General features: G+C 31.6%; 2 protein-coding genes across 3 annotated transcripts; both read left to right on the top strand.

Moving 5' to 3' along the window:
* Positions 1-411: 411 nt before the first annotated feature.
* LOC123707104 (odorant receptor 4-like) lies at positions 412-5,620 on the top strand. Its single transcript, XM_045656898.1, has 9 exons — positions 412-676; positions 1,243-1,395; positions 1,736-1,918; positions 2,339-2,525; positions 2,872-2,965; positions 3,388-3,489; positions 3,868-3,956; positions 4,734-4,800; positions 5,561-5,620. The coding sequence occupies exons 1-9, from the start codon at positions 412-414 to the stop codon at positions 5,618-5,620; spliced, it is 1,200 nt and encodes a 399-aa protein (XP_045512854.1).
* A 3,925-nt stretch (positions 5,621-9,545) lies between these two features.
* On the top strand, positions 9,546-13,897 carry LOC123707061. 2 transcript variants are annotated; one of them, XR_006753454.1, is made up of 5 exons: positions 9,546-9,720; positions 9,909-10,067; positions 11,245-11,493; positions 12,023-12,298; positions 12,373-13,897. XR_006753454.1 is itself a non-coding variant. In XM_045656836.1 (4 exons), exons 1-4 carry the CDS (start codon positions 9,678-9,680, stop codon positions 12,241-12,243), a joined length of 672 nt encoding a protein of 223 aa, XP_045512792.1. In that variant the 5' UTR covers positions 9,546-9,677; the 3' UTR covers positions 12,244-13,897. The 2 variants fall into 2 exon arrangements, 1 of the variants encoding a protein (XP_045512792.1); XM_045656836.1 differs by having other exon boundaries at positions 12,023-13,897.
* Positions 13,898-14,932: the final 1,035 nt, after the last annotated feature.

The raw sequence follows: 14,932 nt of genomic DNA, 5'->3' as shown, positions 1-14,932 counted from the left end.
ACTCTGTGTAACTATACTGCATACTCATTTTTTTCGTGATTTTGTGTTTTTTTAATTTGTTAGTACAGTTAGGTCACTTTATTTGTACTAATGAATTAAAAAAAAATGAAGAACAAATTTAAGGATGTCGTATCGTATATATGCAATAGAAATAATTTGATCACGGAACGTCAATACTAATTCTTGTATAATTTACTAATAAATATAATGAATAGATGAAATCGTTAAATTATGGGTTGAATAATAAAAGTTCCAAGTAATAAATCAGTTAAGTAATGGGAACTTTCAACCCTTGATAACGTTCAAAGTTTTATTCTTTTAAACTTACCAAAAGTGTGGAATAATTTATGACAAAATATATTATAAAAAGAAATATTTCATTCTTTGATTGTTCAGTAGCGAGTTGTTAAAATGTTCGAAAATCGAGCTCTGAACGAAATTTATAATACTATGAAGTTATGTGATTATTGCACTAGAAAAATAGGTTTAACATTCAAAGGTACAACTAATGAATTATTTCGAAAATTGTGGACTAATTTATGGCTATTTATTTCTGGTCTCATTTTATTTCTGATGGTCGCTGGTGAGATCAATTACGTCATCAATAAGCTAGTTACGTCATCGTCAGTGGTGGAATTTGTATCAGGTTTGCATATCGCTGGTTATGATACGATGAGTAAGTACTTTAATGTAACTATATTGTCGTTTCATTATGCATATTATTAACACTTGACATTATGCACATTTGTGCTTAAGAGAGTGGCGTCAACACAATAAGTCTTCATTTGTTTACCTTACCATTTTGTTTTAAATATGTGTGTAAAAGAACGATGTCAGTAGAAAATATTTTAATGCCATTTCGCCAAGTTCATACATATTTTACACGTATAACAATAGTCTTTAATTATCATACCTATTTTGTAAAGAGGATATTTTTAAAACTTATTCTTATGTAGGAAGAAAAACATATTAAATAGGATTAAAAAAAGCCCTTTCATTTCATAAACTAAAAAGAAATAATGTGTTAGATCTACTCAAAAGCGGGTCAGACTTGAATACATTTTTTTACATCTGTTTTTCTCGATAAAAAACTGTTTTGTGAACCTCTGTGTATTTTAAAACAAAGAGTAAAACAATTCTTGATTCCGTAGCTTTAAGTAAAATTACAAAAAGGGATTCTCGTTTCAAACTTTTCCTTTGCGGACCAAGTTTTATTTAAATTGCAATTTTATTGTCTTTCAGGTTTTGGCAAATTGTTGACGCTCTGGTATAAAAAAGACACATTTAAACACCTTTTGATTGAGCTGGCGGATATCTGGCCGATGTCCGAACGCGATAAGGAGGCCGTCGAGATTAAACGAAAAAAGCTTTCGCGACTACGCATTGCTCAATTTTGTACGTATGTTGAAATCATTAAGATCGATTTTTATAGCCTTTTAGTGAACGACTCATATAGCCGCGTTGTATTGCGAACATAAGTAAGTAACACACGATACCATGTTCCATTATATTAGTAGAATTGGTGAAATGTATCGAACTTTAATAGCTAAACTAAAACTAAAATAAATAACTATCTATCTATCTATTTTTTTTAAATTTGTTGTAATGTTAACTACATTACAACAAATAAAAAAAAGAATCTATAAGCTTAATCTCGGCTTACACAATAATTAAATAATAATAAAAAGATACAAATAACAAACAGTTATGTATCTTGTATAATCCTTGATTCCAGGGTATGCATTCTGGAATATATTAGGATTATGGTTATACAATCTAACTCCAATAGTTGTGTATTTGTATCATAAGATTCAAGGCGTGCCGGCTTATTTGGATTATATATGGCATTTGTCTTATCCTTTTGATAAAACTAAGCCCGTATACCACGAAATCGTCTTTGTCTTTGAGATGTATGGAGGTAAAGTTTATAAGTTTGTGATATAGTCTGTGTAATGCTTTTGTAGACAGATTTATGGGGGCTGTATATTTTGTAATAACATGTTAACTGCTTCGTTCGGGCTCAGACTTTGGTACCTGTTCAAATAATTAATAAAACCATCTTAGGTTTAATAATTATACAGTAATGCTCAATTGCTACTTAGGGATGTTTTCACACAAAATGTAACCCCTATGAATATTATATTCAAGTTGTGTGTAAGTTACATTAATAATCAATATTATGGTATATAAATGATTTACATAATTGTTTGTAATTTTAAGTAGACATGTTCGAGAGACTAGTGCCAATCTTTGACGTTTGACTTACTCAATATTTTAATATATGACTAACATTAGCATACCACACGCTTTATACGAATTTTTTTATATTTTCTTTTAGGAGTGGTATCAGTTTGGTCAATGCTTGGATCCGATATACTATTTATGACGATGTCAAGTCATATTAGTATGCTTCTGGAACTACTGCAGTTAAAAATACGAACGTTATCCTACATTCAACCTACTAATAAGAACAATTCCTATGAAGATATTTTATCCGTCGTGAAAATACATCAAAAGCTCATAAAGTAAGAAAAAACAAATGATTCGCTTTATAGTCGAGGAACGAAGCAAGTTTATGATTTTTTAAATTAAAACTTTATTATTCTAGTCTCGCATTATTACAGGGCTTTTAGTATTTTTCTTCTCTTATAAAAGTATGTCGGGTAAACAAAGACCACTTTCGACTTATACCCTCAAATGGCATAGTTTTTATATAGTTAATGGTGATAACTAAACGCGTAGTGCCTGCATGCATCACATACATTACAACACGTTAAAAACCAAATAAAATATTTTTATAATTGCGTAAGTTAATTAGTAGAATTATTTACAGATTTAATTATATTAATCCAGAATTTAACTAATTTCTAGATACGGTAATAATTTAGAAGATGCGTTCTCTATGGTGAATCTAATAAACGTTCTTTTGAGCTCTGTTAATATTTGCTGTGTCGTCTTCAATATCGTAAGTACTGCACTGCACACTTTTAAGCTAAAACTCATGTGGCCAACAAATGTATCACATTACCAGCCAGTATAATATAGAGTATTTACAATACTATTACCGTACAAAGTTATAATAATAATTATTAAAAATTGTTAAATAGAAAACTAACATAAATTTAAAAAGCTTGGTCCCAGTGGCAGTATACTTTTATTGCTGGTATTTCCTCGCTGTATTGCGATATTTATTCGTTGAGAGAAGAAAGTTCCAGCTCTAGGTTCACCAGCACTATCTACCAGGCGCGATCTGAAATCTTTAATTAACAGAGACAGTCTCGTGACGATATATTTTTTTATTAGTAAGTAGTTTCATAGTTCACTGGCTCGTTACATAACTTCGTACTTTGAGCTGTATGGTTGTTTTATTAATTATAAAAATTCCAGCTGTTGGAGCCGTGGATGGCAATGAGCAATAAATTCTTTTTAGGTGCAGCGCTGACACAAGTTGGTATTTTATGCTGGTATGCAGACGACATTTATACTGCTGTAAGTGTTCTGTTAACTAACTGTTATTACTTTTATGTTCTGTATATTTTTTTGTTAAATAGGAATCTTGTAGTTTTTTTTATTATCCACAGATTTTTAATATTTCACTTAAATCAATTGTGGTTAATTAGAACCTCAAAAAAAGCAAAACTAAAACTGGGCGCTGTCAGCCATTATTTCTCATAAGTCACATTGCTTTATGGTGTTGGGGCTTTAACTGTCCGAATTTAGACCGCAGCACTCATGATTATTGTTGTCTAAAAACCTCATTTCATTGACTTAAAAATATATGTGACTTTGGTTAAATCAAAACAATAGCAGGATTTTTGTAATCGAATAAATGGAACAGTAAATTTTCTAGTAATTATGTGTTGACAGAGCACAGGTGTGGCGGAAGCAGTGTATGAGAGCACCTGGTACCACAGCGACACGCGCAGCCGCGGAGCTTTGCTTATAATGATGCAAAGGTATCGTATAATTAAAGTGAACAGAGTTATATTACCTTTGACTAACAACTTTGCGATAGAAAATCAATTTCATTTGTTTTTTGTGATCGTTACTTGTTATTTAAGTTAACTACACATAGTTTTCAGGCTCCTCAGTGAAACTGCATCCCATGGACATTAACATTGCCTGAGAGCGGTGCCGGCGGTTTTAGTAATAGTTTTTCTATTGTTCTAATCCACCGTCTAGGTACTTATTATTGGTTTTGTAGGTTTACACATTAAACAAATTTAATTAGATAATTAATGTAATTAGATACATTACAAAAAGTATATCAAGTATATATCAGACAACATGTTCAATCAGATAACTATGCTGTCAGTTGGAAAAATATTATTTTGCTGCAATAAGAAATAAGTTATAATTTAAGAAAACACTTTTTAAACGGATTGAAGCTATGTATTATTATTATAAACTTATAATTATTTGCATAATTTTAAATTTTAATTTTTTTCCGAAGTTCGAGTGCTTTAAAGCGTGCGTGGTCACGGTACGGTATTTAAAATTATGTAAATAATTATAACTTTATAATAATAATACTTCAATCCGTTTAAAAAGTGTTTTCTTAATGTGTAAAAGCTATGTTAACAAAAGACAATACTAAGTTATTAGTATTAGTTAATTTACTCCTAAAACTATTTTCATACCTTCTCCTTGTGTTTATAAGGGCGAAGAAAGTAAAATCGTAGTTAACCATCAGTAACAATAGACCGCTTTAATTGTCCATTTAATTATTTCAGATCACAAAAGCCATTATATTTCACAGCGATGAAATTTAGTTCTATCACAATGAAGACGTACAGCTCCGTAAGCATTAAATTACGCTCTTAATTAAATTTTTACCTTCTAGTTGTAGTTTTTTAAATCAATATAATATTATTTATGGTAAATGTGTGACGTCATGGTTCGTGATTGACACTAACTAAATCAGTGTGGGCAATCTCTGACTCTGACTCATATTGGGTTTACATTGTCATATAAATACTCGAATTTGTTAAAGTAGTGAGTTAGCCTATATCTTTTAACGTACGATAAGCCACTATGAATTAAAACAAAGATTTGTTTGCCAGGTAGAGTAGTAAAAACAGCTAAATGTAGTTTATAATGCGGTTATGAACCGAACAAGCTGATAAATTCAGTTTTGGTTTTTACAAGATATATGTTTTTATGTTATAACTGTGATGTATGTAGTAAACTTCCATTACTAAAATCAAATATTTACATTACAGTTAAAATTTAAATGACTTTTATTTATTCGATGTATTTCACCATTAAAATATGTAGGTTAAGGCCGACCTTATCATAAACCAACGAAAGAGTACTTCTTTGTACTTAACACAAAGTTACACTATTAAAAGTATGAGTGGGTACATTTCTATAATACAACCAGTCCGTAAAGTTGCTTTGCGAACATTAAGCGCATTGTTCTCCCTCACAACAGGCAGAGAGACTATTTGATGAAGTTTTTAATGCGGGGGAAATGCATAGTGAAATCGCTAACAAAACACCCGCTCACACATTCCATTTGTTGTGGAGGCTGGACGGTTTTCATACTTTTTTGTTTCAGATACTCACCAGTTCTTATTCATATTTTGCATTGCTCTACACTGTTTATAGAAGTGATTAGATTGCTGTTTGCATATATAGATTTTACAGCCTTTCCTTATTGTGTTTCTAACACCTTGGACTTATGAATAATAAATAAATTATAATTATTACAACAATTGGTTTTATTTATTTATTTAAGGTAAGGATTTTTTACTGTACGTTGCTATAAGCCCATAGCTCAATCTGAGCCACGATCGTTCTCACGAAATAAAACTCGAAGTGGAGTTATCAATGTTCCGTTTATTCGCTTATTACAAACGTTAGTCCGGAACGGCTGCGTAAATAACTTAAACTACAAGCTACCTGTTCACCGCCTGACCTAGAAGAACATCTGGTTGCAGTCACGAGTCGTTTTTGTGCAACAATTCCTAAATATGACCTTGTTATTATCGACTTTACTGATATTCTACTTTTTTACAGATATATATTGCGTGCATTGTTAGATTTTCTATATTATTAGGACTAAACGTCCCGCGGGTGTTGCGTGTTAAGAAGCATTTAAATGCCGTGTCGAGTGTGGAATCCAGACAGACTTGAGGGCACATCAGCCAACTGAGGCGTAGTTATGTAATTACAATTGTGGTTTAATGAAACGATATAAGACTTTTAGGTCTTTACCCGTAGAAAAAGAAAAAATATGTAACAAATTTAAACTTTATTGTTAACATTGGAAATACACGGGTTTTATTATTATTAAAATGATGTCAAAATCTAGTTTTAGATTAAGTCGCCCAGCAGAGGTTTAACTATTATTTCAGTTATTAATTGTTATATCCTAGTTTGCATCACTAACAGAAATAAGTAAATATAGTCTCTTGCAGACTACATTGTATGATCAACCTGTCTACGAAGTGCTACGGGATCGCTACGCAGTAAAGCAAGACAGTACATTAACAGTTTCACTAACTGCAATGACAATTAAGGTGAATATTTGTTTAAATTTGTATAAAAATCTTACAGCGCCTCATTTTAAAGGCAAACATAGTTTAAGATTACGTCCTTGGAGTATTTTGTTTCTGGTTTCTATTCTGTGTAATATTTTTTGGGCCGATAGACTTATAACTATGACCACAGCCTTAAAAAACATATCGACGATTCAGAGGCAGATATGCTTTCGTTTGTAAAGAGTTTTGGGACTTAAATATATTATTAATAGTAGATTCTAGTTGTAGAAATTATGTTATTATCGTATGCCTCCAAATATTATAAAGTTAAATACAATGAAACCTGATTAATAGGGATCTCAAGGGACCATAGATTGTGTAAATTTAAAGAGGTTTTCATATATCCCGTTTTCCAATTAGATCGGTTTAAAATTATAGTTGTCTTATTTACAAAGGCCCCTCTTATAAAGGTCGAATATATCGATTTTCCACATTTATAATCTGATTGAAGCTTAAATTTTTCTAATGTTTATAATATGTTATATTTTTGAGCATATTGTACACTTTTATTACCTTTTTTTAATTATGGCAACTTTTATTACCTTGTTCGTAAGTCAAAACCTGAGACAGTACTCATAAACAAAACACGTGCGAAAGAAATTCATGTTTGTCAACCAACGAGTCGGACCTATGCCTGATAAATTGTCTAACTTACACAGGTAATTCAGCTACAGAGTTGCAATTACCTCTTATAGAGGTAAAAAATCCTACAATCTAATCTCATTTAAACAGGTTTAAAAAGTCCCTTTATTAGAGGTAACTCGATGAAGAAGTACTGGGATTACAAATCTCAATAATAGAAGTTTCTCACTTATCCTGGTCCCACTTAACTAGCATGCATGTCATTGATTTTATTTCGAATGTGATTTAACATTTAAAAACTATTGAAGCCTTAAACTCTTTCATGAATAATTGAAGAGGGCAACATTTATCAAGCAAATATTTGTGGTTTGGCGTACATTGTTAATTATGTATGCAGCCTAGGTACTGACAAAAACAAAGGTCGGTAACAACGTTTCCCACGTGAAGCTAAAACATTAATTAAGCTCTGTTGATTTAACGTGATAATGGAGGCTGTATTTTATGAATTTTAATTGTTGGACCACAATCTTAATAATTAATCTTTAAATTAATTCGACTTGGAAAAACGTTACATGTGGTAAGTCTTATATATCATCAAAGCGAAAATTATAAATTAATTCTGTTTTGTTCTGCGCTGGTCACAACCCATGAGAACCAAACCGAACGCCATAGTGAAGTGAAATGTCGCCCTTAGGTCAAATACCATATGGTGTTTTCAGCAATTAACTTGATGGTCGTAAGCCTGAGTTCGTTTGGTTGAATGAGCAGGATCGACCTAGAACCCTGAGGACTGTTCAGAGATGCTAGGGGATTTAAACCTTTTTTTTAATGTAATTATGATATAAATATTTATAATCCGTTTTTCTTGCTTTGAACTTTAGATACCGCAAATTGGAATCAAATATTTTTTTTCAAACGTGTTTTTTAATGCTTCCTTAGTGGACATTGATACAATAAAAACTATGTTGTACTACGTCAACTACGAATTCAGGTTGTCTATTTCATCTTAGGTAAGAAAAATCTATCGTGGCAAACCATAGAATACGGAGTTGTTGTTGTGAGAATACTATAGTATACATATATAAACTTATCCCGCGTAGGGATGTCTACCGATTCAAATTTAATGACGTGATACCCGTCTCTTATATTCCATAATAAAGATATTTTATTTTATATAAGTGTGAAAATAATACATGCCTATATTTTGTGGTGATGGTTAAGTTTCTAAAGTTTATTAATGAAGTTGTACACGCTGCCACCAAGTCAGTTAACTTTGTGGCACAAATATAATGTAACAGACGACAGGGAATCTGAGTATAATATTGTTATTTAAAATGATTTACACAATACTAAAATACATTACATTAGACATATTATTTTATTGTATAATAACTCAACTAAATATTGTAACTATATAATCTTGACAAAGTTAACGGTTACGGAGTGGAAGTGTGACAAAAAATGCTTTCTTAAATTAGCCGTGAAAAGATTGGTCATTTGATTTCGTAGCTTGTACAAGGTTATTTTTATAGATTAAGCCGTAAGGTAATGTATATTTACAATGCTAAAGTTTTGTACGTAAATACATATAATTTATATATTTTAAAATATAAAATTAGTAAGCTTACTAATATTGTGGTAAATGTTAATCTTTTGTGTCAGCAAAACAGCATACAAGCCGATTACGATGTATAATGCTCATTCAACTATGCGGTTTACCGAATACTGTGGTAAATTAGATTAATTAGTTTTCATTTATTCACGTTGAATGTCGTGTACGCATGCGATTTCTCAAGCAAACAGACTGCCCACTGATGTCACCGGCTGTTTGCTCAGCTCACCTGCACTGGTCTTAATTAAGCAAGCTATACAATTTTGCATCCATACTCGATGTTAATTAGTTTAGTTAATTCATAGACTCTTTGTACGTGACAAATAAATATGATTATATTTAAAAAAATATTTTGAGGGAGAGGACGTGAACGAGATGTCGAACAAATTCAAACACATACAATCTTCATAAGTGTTGTATATATACATACGCATTCTATTTAATTAATTCAAGAGAAAAAGCCAAATTTAATATTTTATTTTTTCGTCAATATTATCCGAAAGAATTTTTAATTTGCAATAACAACCCTTTATATATTCTGTACATATAATAGATTGTTTACGACTGCTCAGAATCGGGGCTGAAATCCAGCATATGATTAATTATTGGATTTAGAAAATGTGACTTAGTCTTATAGGTTTCGCTTTCATTAATCAACGTCAAGTAGACGCTATGAAACCAATCCAAGCTCAAACGAGCTATGATAAAAGCATTTATAGTAAAGTATAAAATGAAGCCACCATGGACTCATAATAATAACGACTGTACGCATCGAGGTAGGGTCAAACCGCAACACGTTCTAAGAGAAAGAAAATACGGAAAATTTAATTAAATTTTTTATCATAAAGTAGGAATATTAAAACGTTATTCGGGCTTGTATCGCCCACCTTGAAATAAAAATTGTTTCATTATTCTTTAAAAATTAATTACGGAGTGGAATGAAAAATTACATTTGTGTTATTTCTATGTTCGTTTTTAATTGTGAGTTTTCTATATAGCTTTGATTTGTATTTTTCATTAAATTATTCATTAGCAATTCTTTTCATGTGTGCAAGAGACTGTATGTTGACCTGATTTAAAATAAATGCGTACCGCATTGTTGTAGCTACTTTAGAATTATTGTGTTATACTAGATAATTTCTAGTAATATTCTCTATTATATATTTCAGCTATGTCGACCAATCTGGACGAATGTGATAATATAAAATGTTCGAATGTATACGATCCGGTCTGTGGCCAGGCAACGTCTTTGAATGGGGTTAGCGTTATAAAAAGATTTCAAAATATCTGCTACTTGACGAAGATGCAGTGTAAATTCGGTTTTACAGGTATTATATTTATATATCAGAGGCGTTACTATATGTTTTTTTTTACCAGTCTAAAAGCGTTGTAAAATATTATATTATTGATAATATTCGACTACTGACTGCTACTGTTATTGCTACATAACAATATATAAGTTTTCTTAAAAAGCCACGAAATACCTCTGACAAAGAATTAGTCTAGCTGTTCAAAGGGGGAACGATGTCAGTATCTTCAGACCTTGCCTAAAGGGACTCCTTTTAATAATTTATAGTTATTATATTTTAAGGTTAGTTATTGTTTTTTGAGAATATTTTGTATTTGGGGAACAATTTCGTTTTACAACTTTTGGGGTATTATTTTCCCCTTCAAGGTTTTCATACATTGATATTGTTTTGACCGTTCTCTGATGAATGAGTACAAATAGTTATATTTAGAAAGAATTTTTATTAAAGGCTACGGTAGCTCTTAGTTTTGTGCTATGTATAGAAAAGCGAAGGGCCCGGCCCCTTCCATGAAACTGATTTAACGCTCAGTAAATCAGTATTTAGTCAATTTCTTATATTTTTAGAATGCTGATATACAAATATTTTTGGAATTTAAACCTAATAAATTTTAAAGAATAATATATCTCAAACACAATGTATGACAATTTTACAGAGGGTTTCGTGTATGAGTTAAAAAATCGTAACTAATCACTTGCGATAACAAAAGACAATATTTTACTTGAATGTACTGCATTTTTATTAAACGGCAAGAAATTGCTTTCAGAACATTCTCTACATTGTCTTGTTTATTACAAAAACACTCGACAAAGTTGTGCCCTAATTATTGTTGTCGGGATCTAAAGCGGCTCCGCTTCCTTTTTGCTTCTGCAATAAACATTAAATTATTAAAAAAAAACTGAAATATAAATGCATATAATGTTTCACAGATTGACTTTTTTTCTTGATATCAATCAAGAAAAAAGGAAATTTATTTTTATTAAGAAAACGGACAATAGGGCTCACCTGATGTTAAGTGTTACCGCCGCGAATAGATACTAAAACTCATTTCTTGTTCTTATGTGTCAGGGGTAGAAGGCTGAACTACTTGCATCAGAGAACCAGATGCGTTCTGACCTTTGTTGTTATGGTCAGTGGCCATACAGCGTTGTAGGATTGTAAGTTATATTTCTTCAGCTTGATATATTTTCCATTTCAGATTTGCATAAAGTTCGTGACGACCGTTGCAATATACGTAAAGAAAGAGCGTATTTAATTGGTAGACGAGTATACGACTTCAGTGTAGTTGGTGCACACCAGGCATGCAACCATACATGTCCAACGTTCTGCTTGGATACATACGACCCCGCATGTGCCCAAATATGGTCTCAAAATATGGAACGCTACACGTATAGACCAATGATCAATCATTGTCACATTGATTTGTATTCCTGTGTAATGGGAGTGAGTAAGTACCGTTTACTTATTTATGTAAGTTAAATAATGTTGTTACTCAACATGGTGGTGTGCGGGCCATATAGTGCGAATGCAAACAAGGACCTGGACCTGACGGGACACAAAGGCTCCTTGAATGCACACCTCGGCAGAACAAAAGACCTGGCCTTCCTGGCCGCCCACCGACGAGATCGATGTCGCCACAATTCATGCAAATGCATGTAAAAGGCGCAACAACGGTCTACGTTCAAATATGGCCCTAAAAGAATATAAGGCTGATAATGATTTAATTATTATATTAATTAAAACAAATTCCCTAACATATTATTTGTCACTGTCTATCAAATTGTGTCTACGCTATGATGATAAGAGTGATGTGTTCAAAGAGTTCAATTTTTTTAAATAACAGTATTAGTTTATTATGACTAAGTGGGTTAGTTACTTATTTGCTTACATAACATAATATACTCTATTATTACAGTTACGATATTGAAACCTAATAATTATACAACAACCACAATCAATTTTTCATTTGATTACAGATGTAACGATACAGCCTTTAATAGGGAAATGTTACAAAAACCCCACAGCCCTGATGTTCATGTTTCATATTGCTTCTCTTAAAACTTTGAAGCTACTAGAAGAACCACCAATCGTGGCGCACAAGTTATCTGCACCAGCAGTGCCCAAGCGAAGATCTGGTATGAATATTGAGGAGGAAGAAACAAGAGATTTTCTTCGATTAATCTCGAATATAGATTAAATTACTAAACACTTATTTTAAGTTTATGAAACTGAGGGGAAAAGAGAGAAACTGGGTTCGTTGTATTTCTTTTGAAAGGAAAAATAGTTTCTATAACAATAAAATAATTTATTTGTCTTGTTTATATAGATAACGCTTCGGAGAGTTATTTGTGTGCAAGGCAGAAATGATTACAAGGAAAATATTTTTATTATCAAATTAATTCACACAAATGCAATCACGCCCACCAAATTATGTCAGTTATGGAATAACTTATTTTAAATTATAAAATACCGTCAAAGATTCGAGGGTAACATTTATTTACCATGTTGTAAATCAATACTCGATCATTATAGTTTCTAGAAGCATATTAGAGCTTAATTCACGTTAAATTAAAGTAAATTTCTTAAAAAGCTCATAGGTTTCTTTTCTTTTTACAATATGTAGATATTTATGATTTTCAAACAAATAAACCTTTCTGATATTTTGTACTTTTTATATGTATTTTTGGGATGCGTTACTTCATGTAAAGTGTACACTTTTCCTATGTATCCGAAATTATAGTTTTATATTTGTACATACCAGCGGCGCTACAACCTTTTTAGGTGTGGGCCTCAGATTCCGGTATGTGTTCCATGATCATTTGTCAATTTAATTGGATCACCTAGATCAGCCTCCTGTGCTCGGATCGGATATGTATTTTAGTATTTCTAACGTTTTTCAGTTTCTGTTTTGATTAATCATACTACTTATATATAGGACTTTTTAAAAAAGGTATTTCACAGCTGTTCTAACATGATAATATTCTATTTAATATTCTACCGTAGTAGTAAAATACACGGGTTGGTTATAGAAACCGAGCGTCATTCAGCTATCGTCCTGCTGCGGTGCTGTTCATAATCTTAATCGGCAATCTGTAGACTTAATTAAATTTTCCCGTCGCATTTCCAGAATATTATAAAAAATGAGTTCTTTTTATAACCCCGCTAAGCGCTTTGAGAAGATTAAGCCCTGATGTAATTCGGCCCCGAGTTTTGTGAATTTAATATGCATATTGATCTGTTCAGTTTTATCAAAGGATTATTGTACGCTGAAGATATTTATGATACTACTTGAAGATAAATAAAAAAATATCGTTTATAGAGAAAACATTATATTTATGTCGAATTTCCTTTTTTACAGTACTAATTTATAGACATATTTTTCGGTATTTACACTTACAGTGACACTGCGACCTATTACATCTGTGTAGATAGATAGAAATAATACAAAATATTACACCTATAGCTACATAGATATTTCTGGAATATCGCAGTGTGGTTATAGTCACGTAGAACATGATTAATGTAATAGTCACAGAAATGTGGGGTATTAGGAATTACGGGACCCATACTAGGTTTATAGATATAATGTATATCCCTCTAATTGTTAGAGTTGTTAATTACTGAAGTGTTAAAGCTGAAACACCGGTGCGAGGCGTTTGATAATTGGTCAACAGGGTCTCTAATCGACGTTACTAGGCGATGTGATATGTTATTAGTCTAATGACTATAAAACGCCTTACATTACGTACGCCTACATTCTCACACCGGAACGTTCATCCGGGGATGTAAGTGAAGCAACAATTCTTACATGGGTACATAAATACAGCAACAAATAAAATTGATTCAACCGATATAATATCATTTTATTACACTATTTTCATAAGTTTCGAGTCCTTTTCAGCAACCGTGACGCAGGTCTTGAATTTGTAGTACTTGCGCCCCTATGATAAGACTATTATTTGTATTAGTTGGTATTCATTCTTAAATTATCTTGTGCAATAATATAATAACTTAAAAACCTGGGACCATATTACAGTATTTAAATAGTAAAACTGATTTAGTTGTTTTGTTCTTTTCTTTGTGTTTGTATTATTGTCTTTGTTATATTTTACACTTCTTGCGCTCAACTTATTTATTATACCTGAAAAGATTGCCTGGAAAAGATCAACTGAAAGCTGACCCGTTGCCCTTATTATTATTTAATTATTACGAGTTGTACTTATTTTTGAAACGAAGTGTAAACGAAAAAAGAGTTGTAATTTCATTTCTCTTATACAGAATTATAAGCGTTGAGCTATGCACACAAAAGAACTCCAGTAGTTAAAGTTTATTTGAAATGTTTCGGTATAAATCTGAGAAAGTTCCTCAAGAGATAACCCGCATTATGAGAGAAAAGTTGAAACTCAAGTAAAAACTTAAAAGCTACTCGACACTTAAAGCTTTACAGAAAAAACAAGAAAATTCAACTGTCGAGATGCACTCATTCAATATCGTTTGCATTGTGTAATTCAGATTTAAAGAATTATACAATAATTTTGACTTTTAATGACACTAAATATTAGGGCTATCTAGTCCTCATGGTGAACTTTACCACATTGTATCTTTTCAAAAGCAAAAAAAATCCATATAAATATTAATTATTTAATTTTTTTATTAATTATTTACTTATATGAAGAAGAAAAATGTTTTACTAAATTTATACAGCCTTATAAGGAGTTCTACCGGTTCTGAGTGGTATATTGTGGCTGGCTGGCTTTCAATATTGTTTGGATATAAAAAGAGTAACACCATATCAAAGTACCAGTAACATAACACCTACTCACAGTAACACCGCATCAAATTCCGTACTAAATTAGTACCTCTTTATACGCTTATAGTACGACTTA

Source organism: Pieris brassicae, chromosome 3, assembly GCF_905147105.1.
Source record: "Pieris brassicae chromosome 3, ilPieBrab1.1, whole genome shotgun sequence".
Lineage (NCBI taxonomy): Eukaryota > Metazoa > Arthropoda > Insecta > Lepidoptera > Pieridae > Pieris > Pieris brassicae.
Note: the sequence above shows the minus strand (reverse complement) of the source record. Positions and strands in the feature narration are given on the sequence as shown.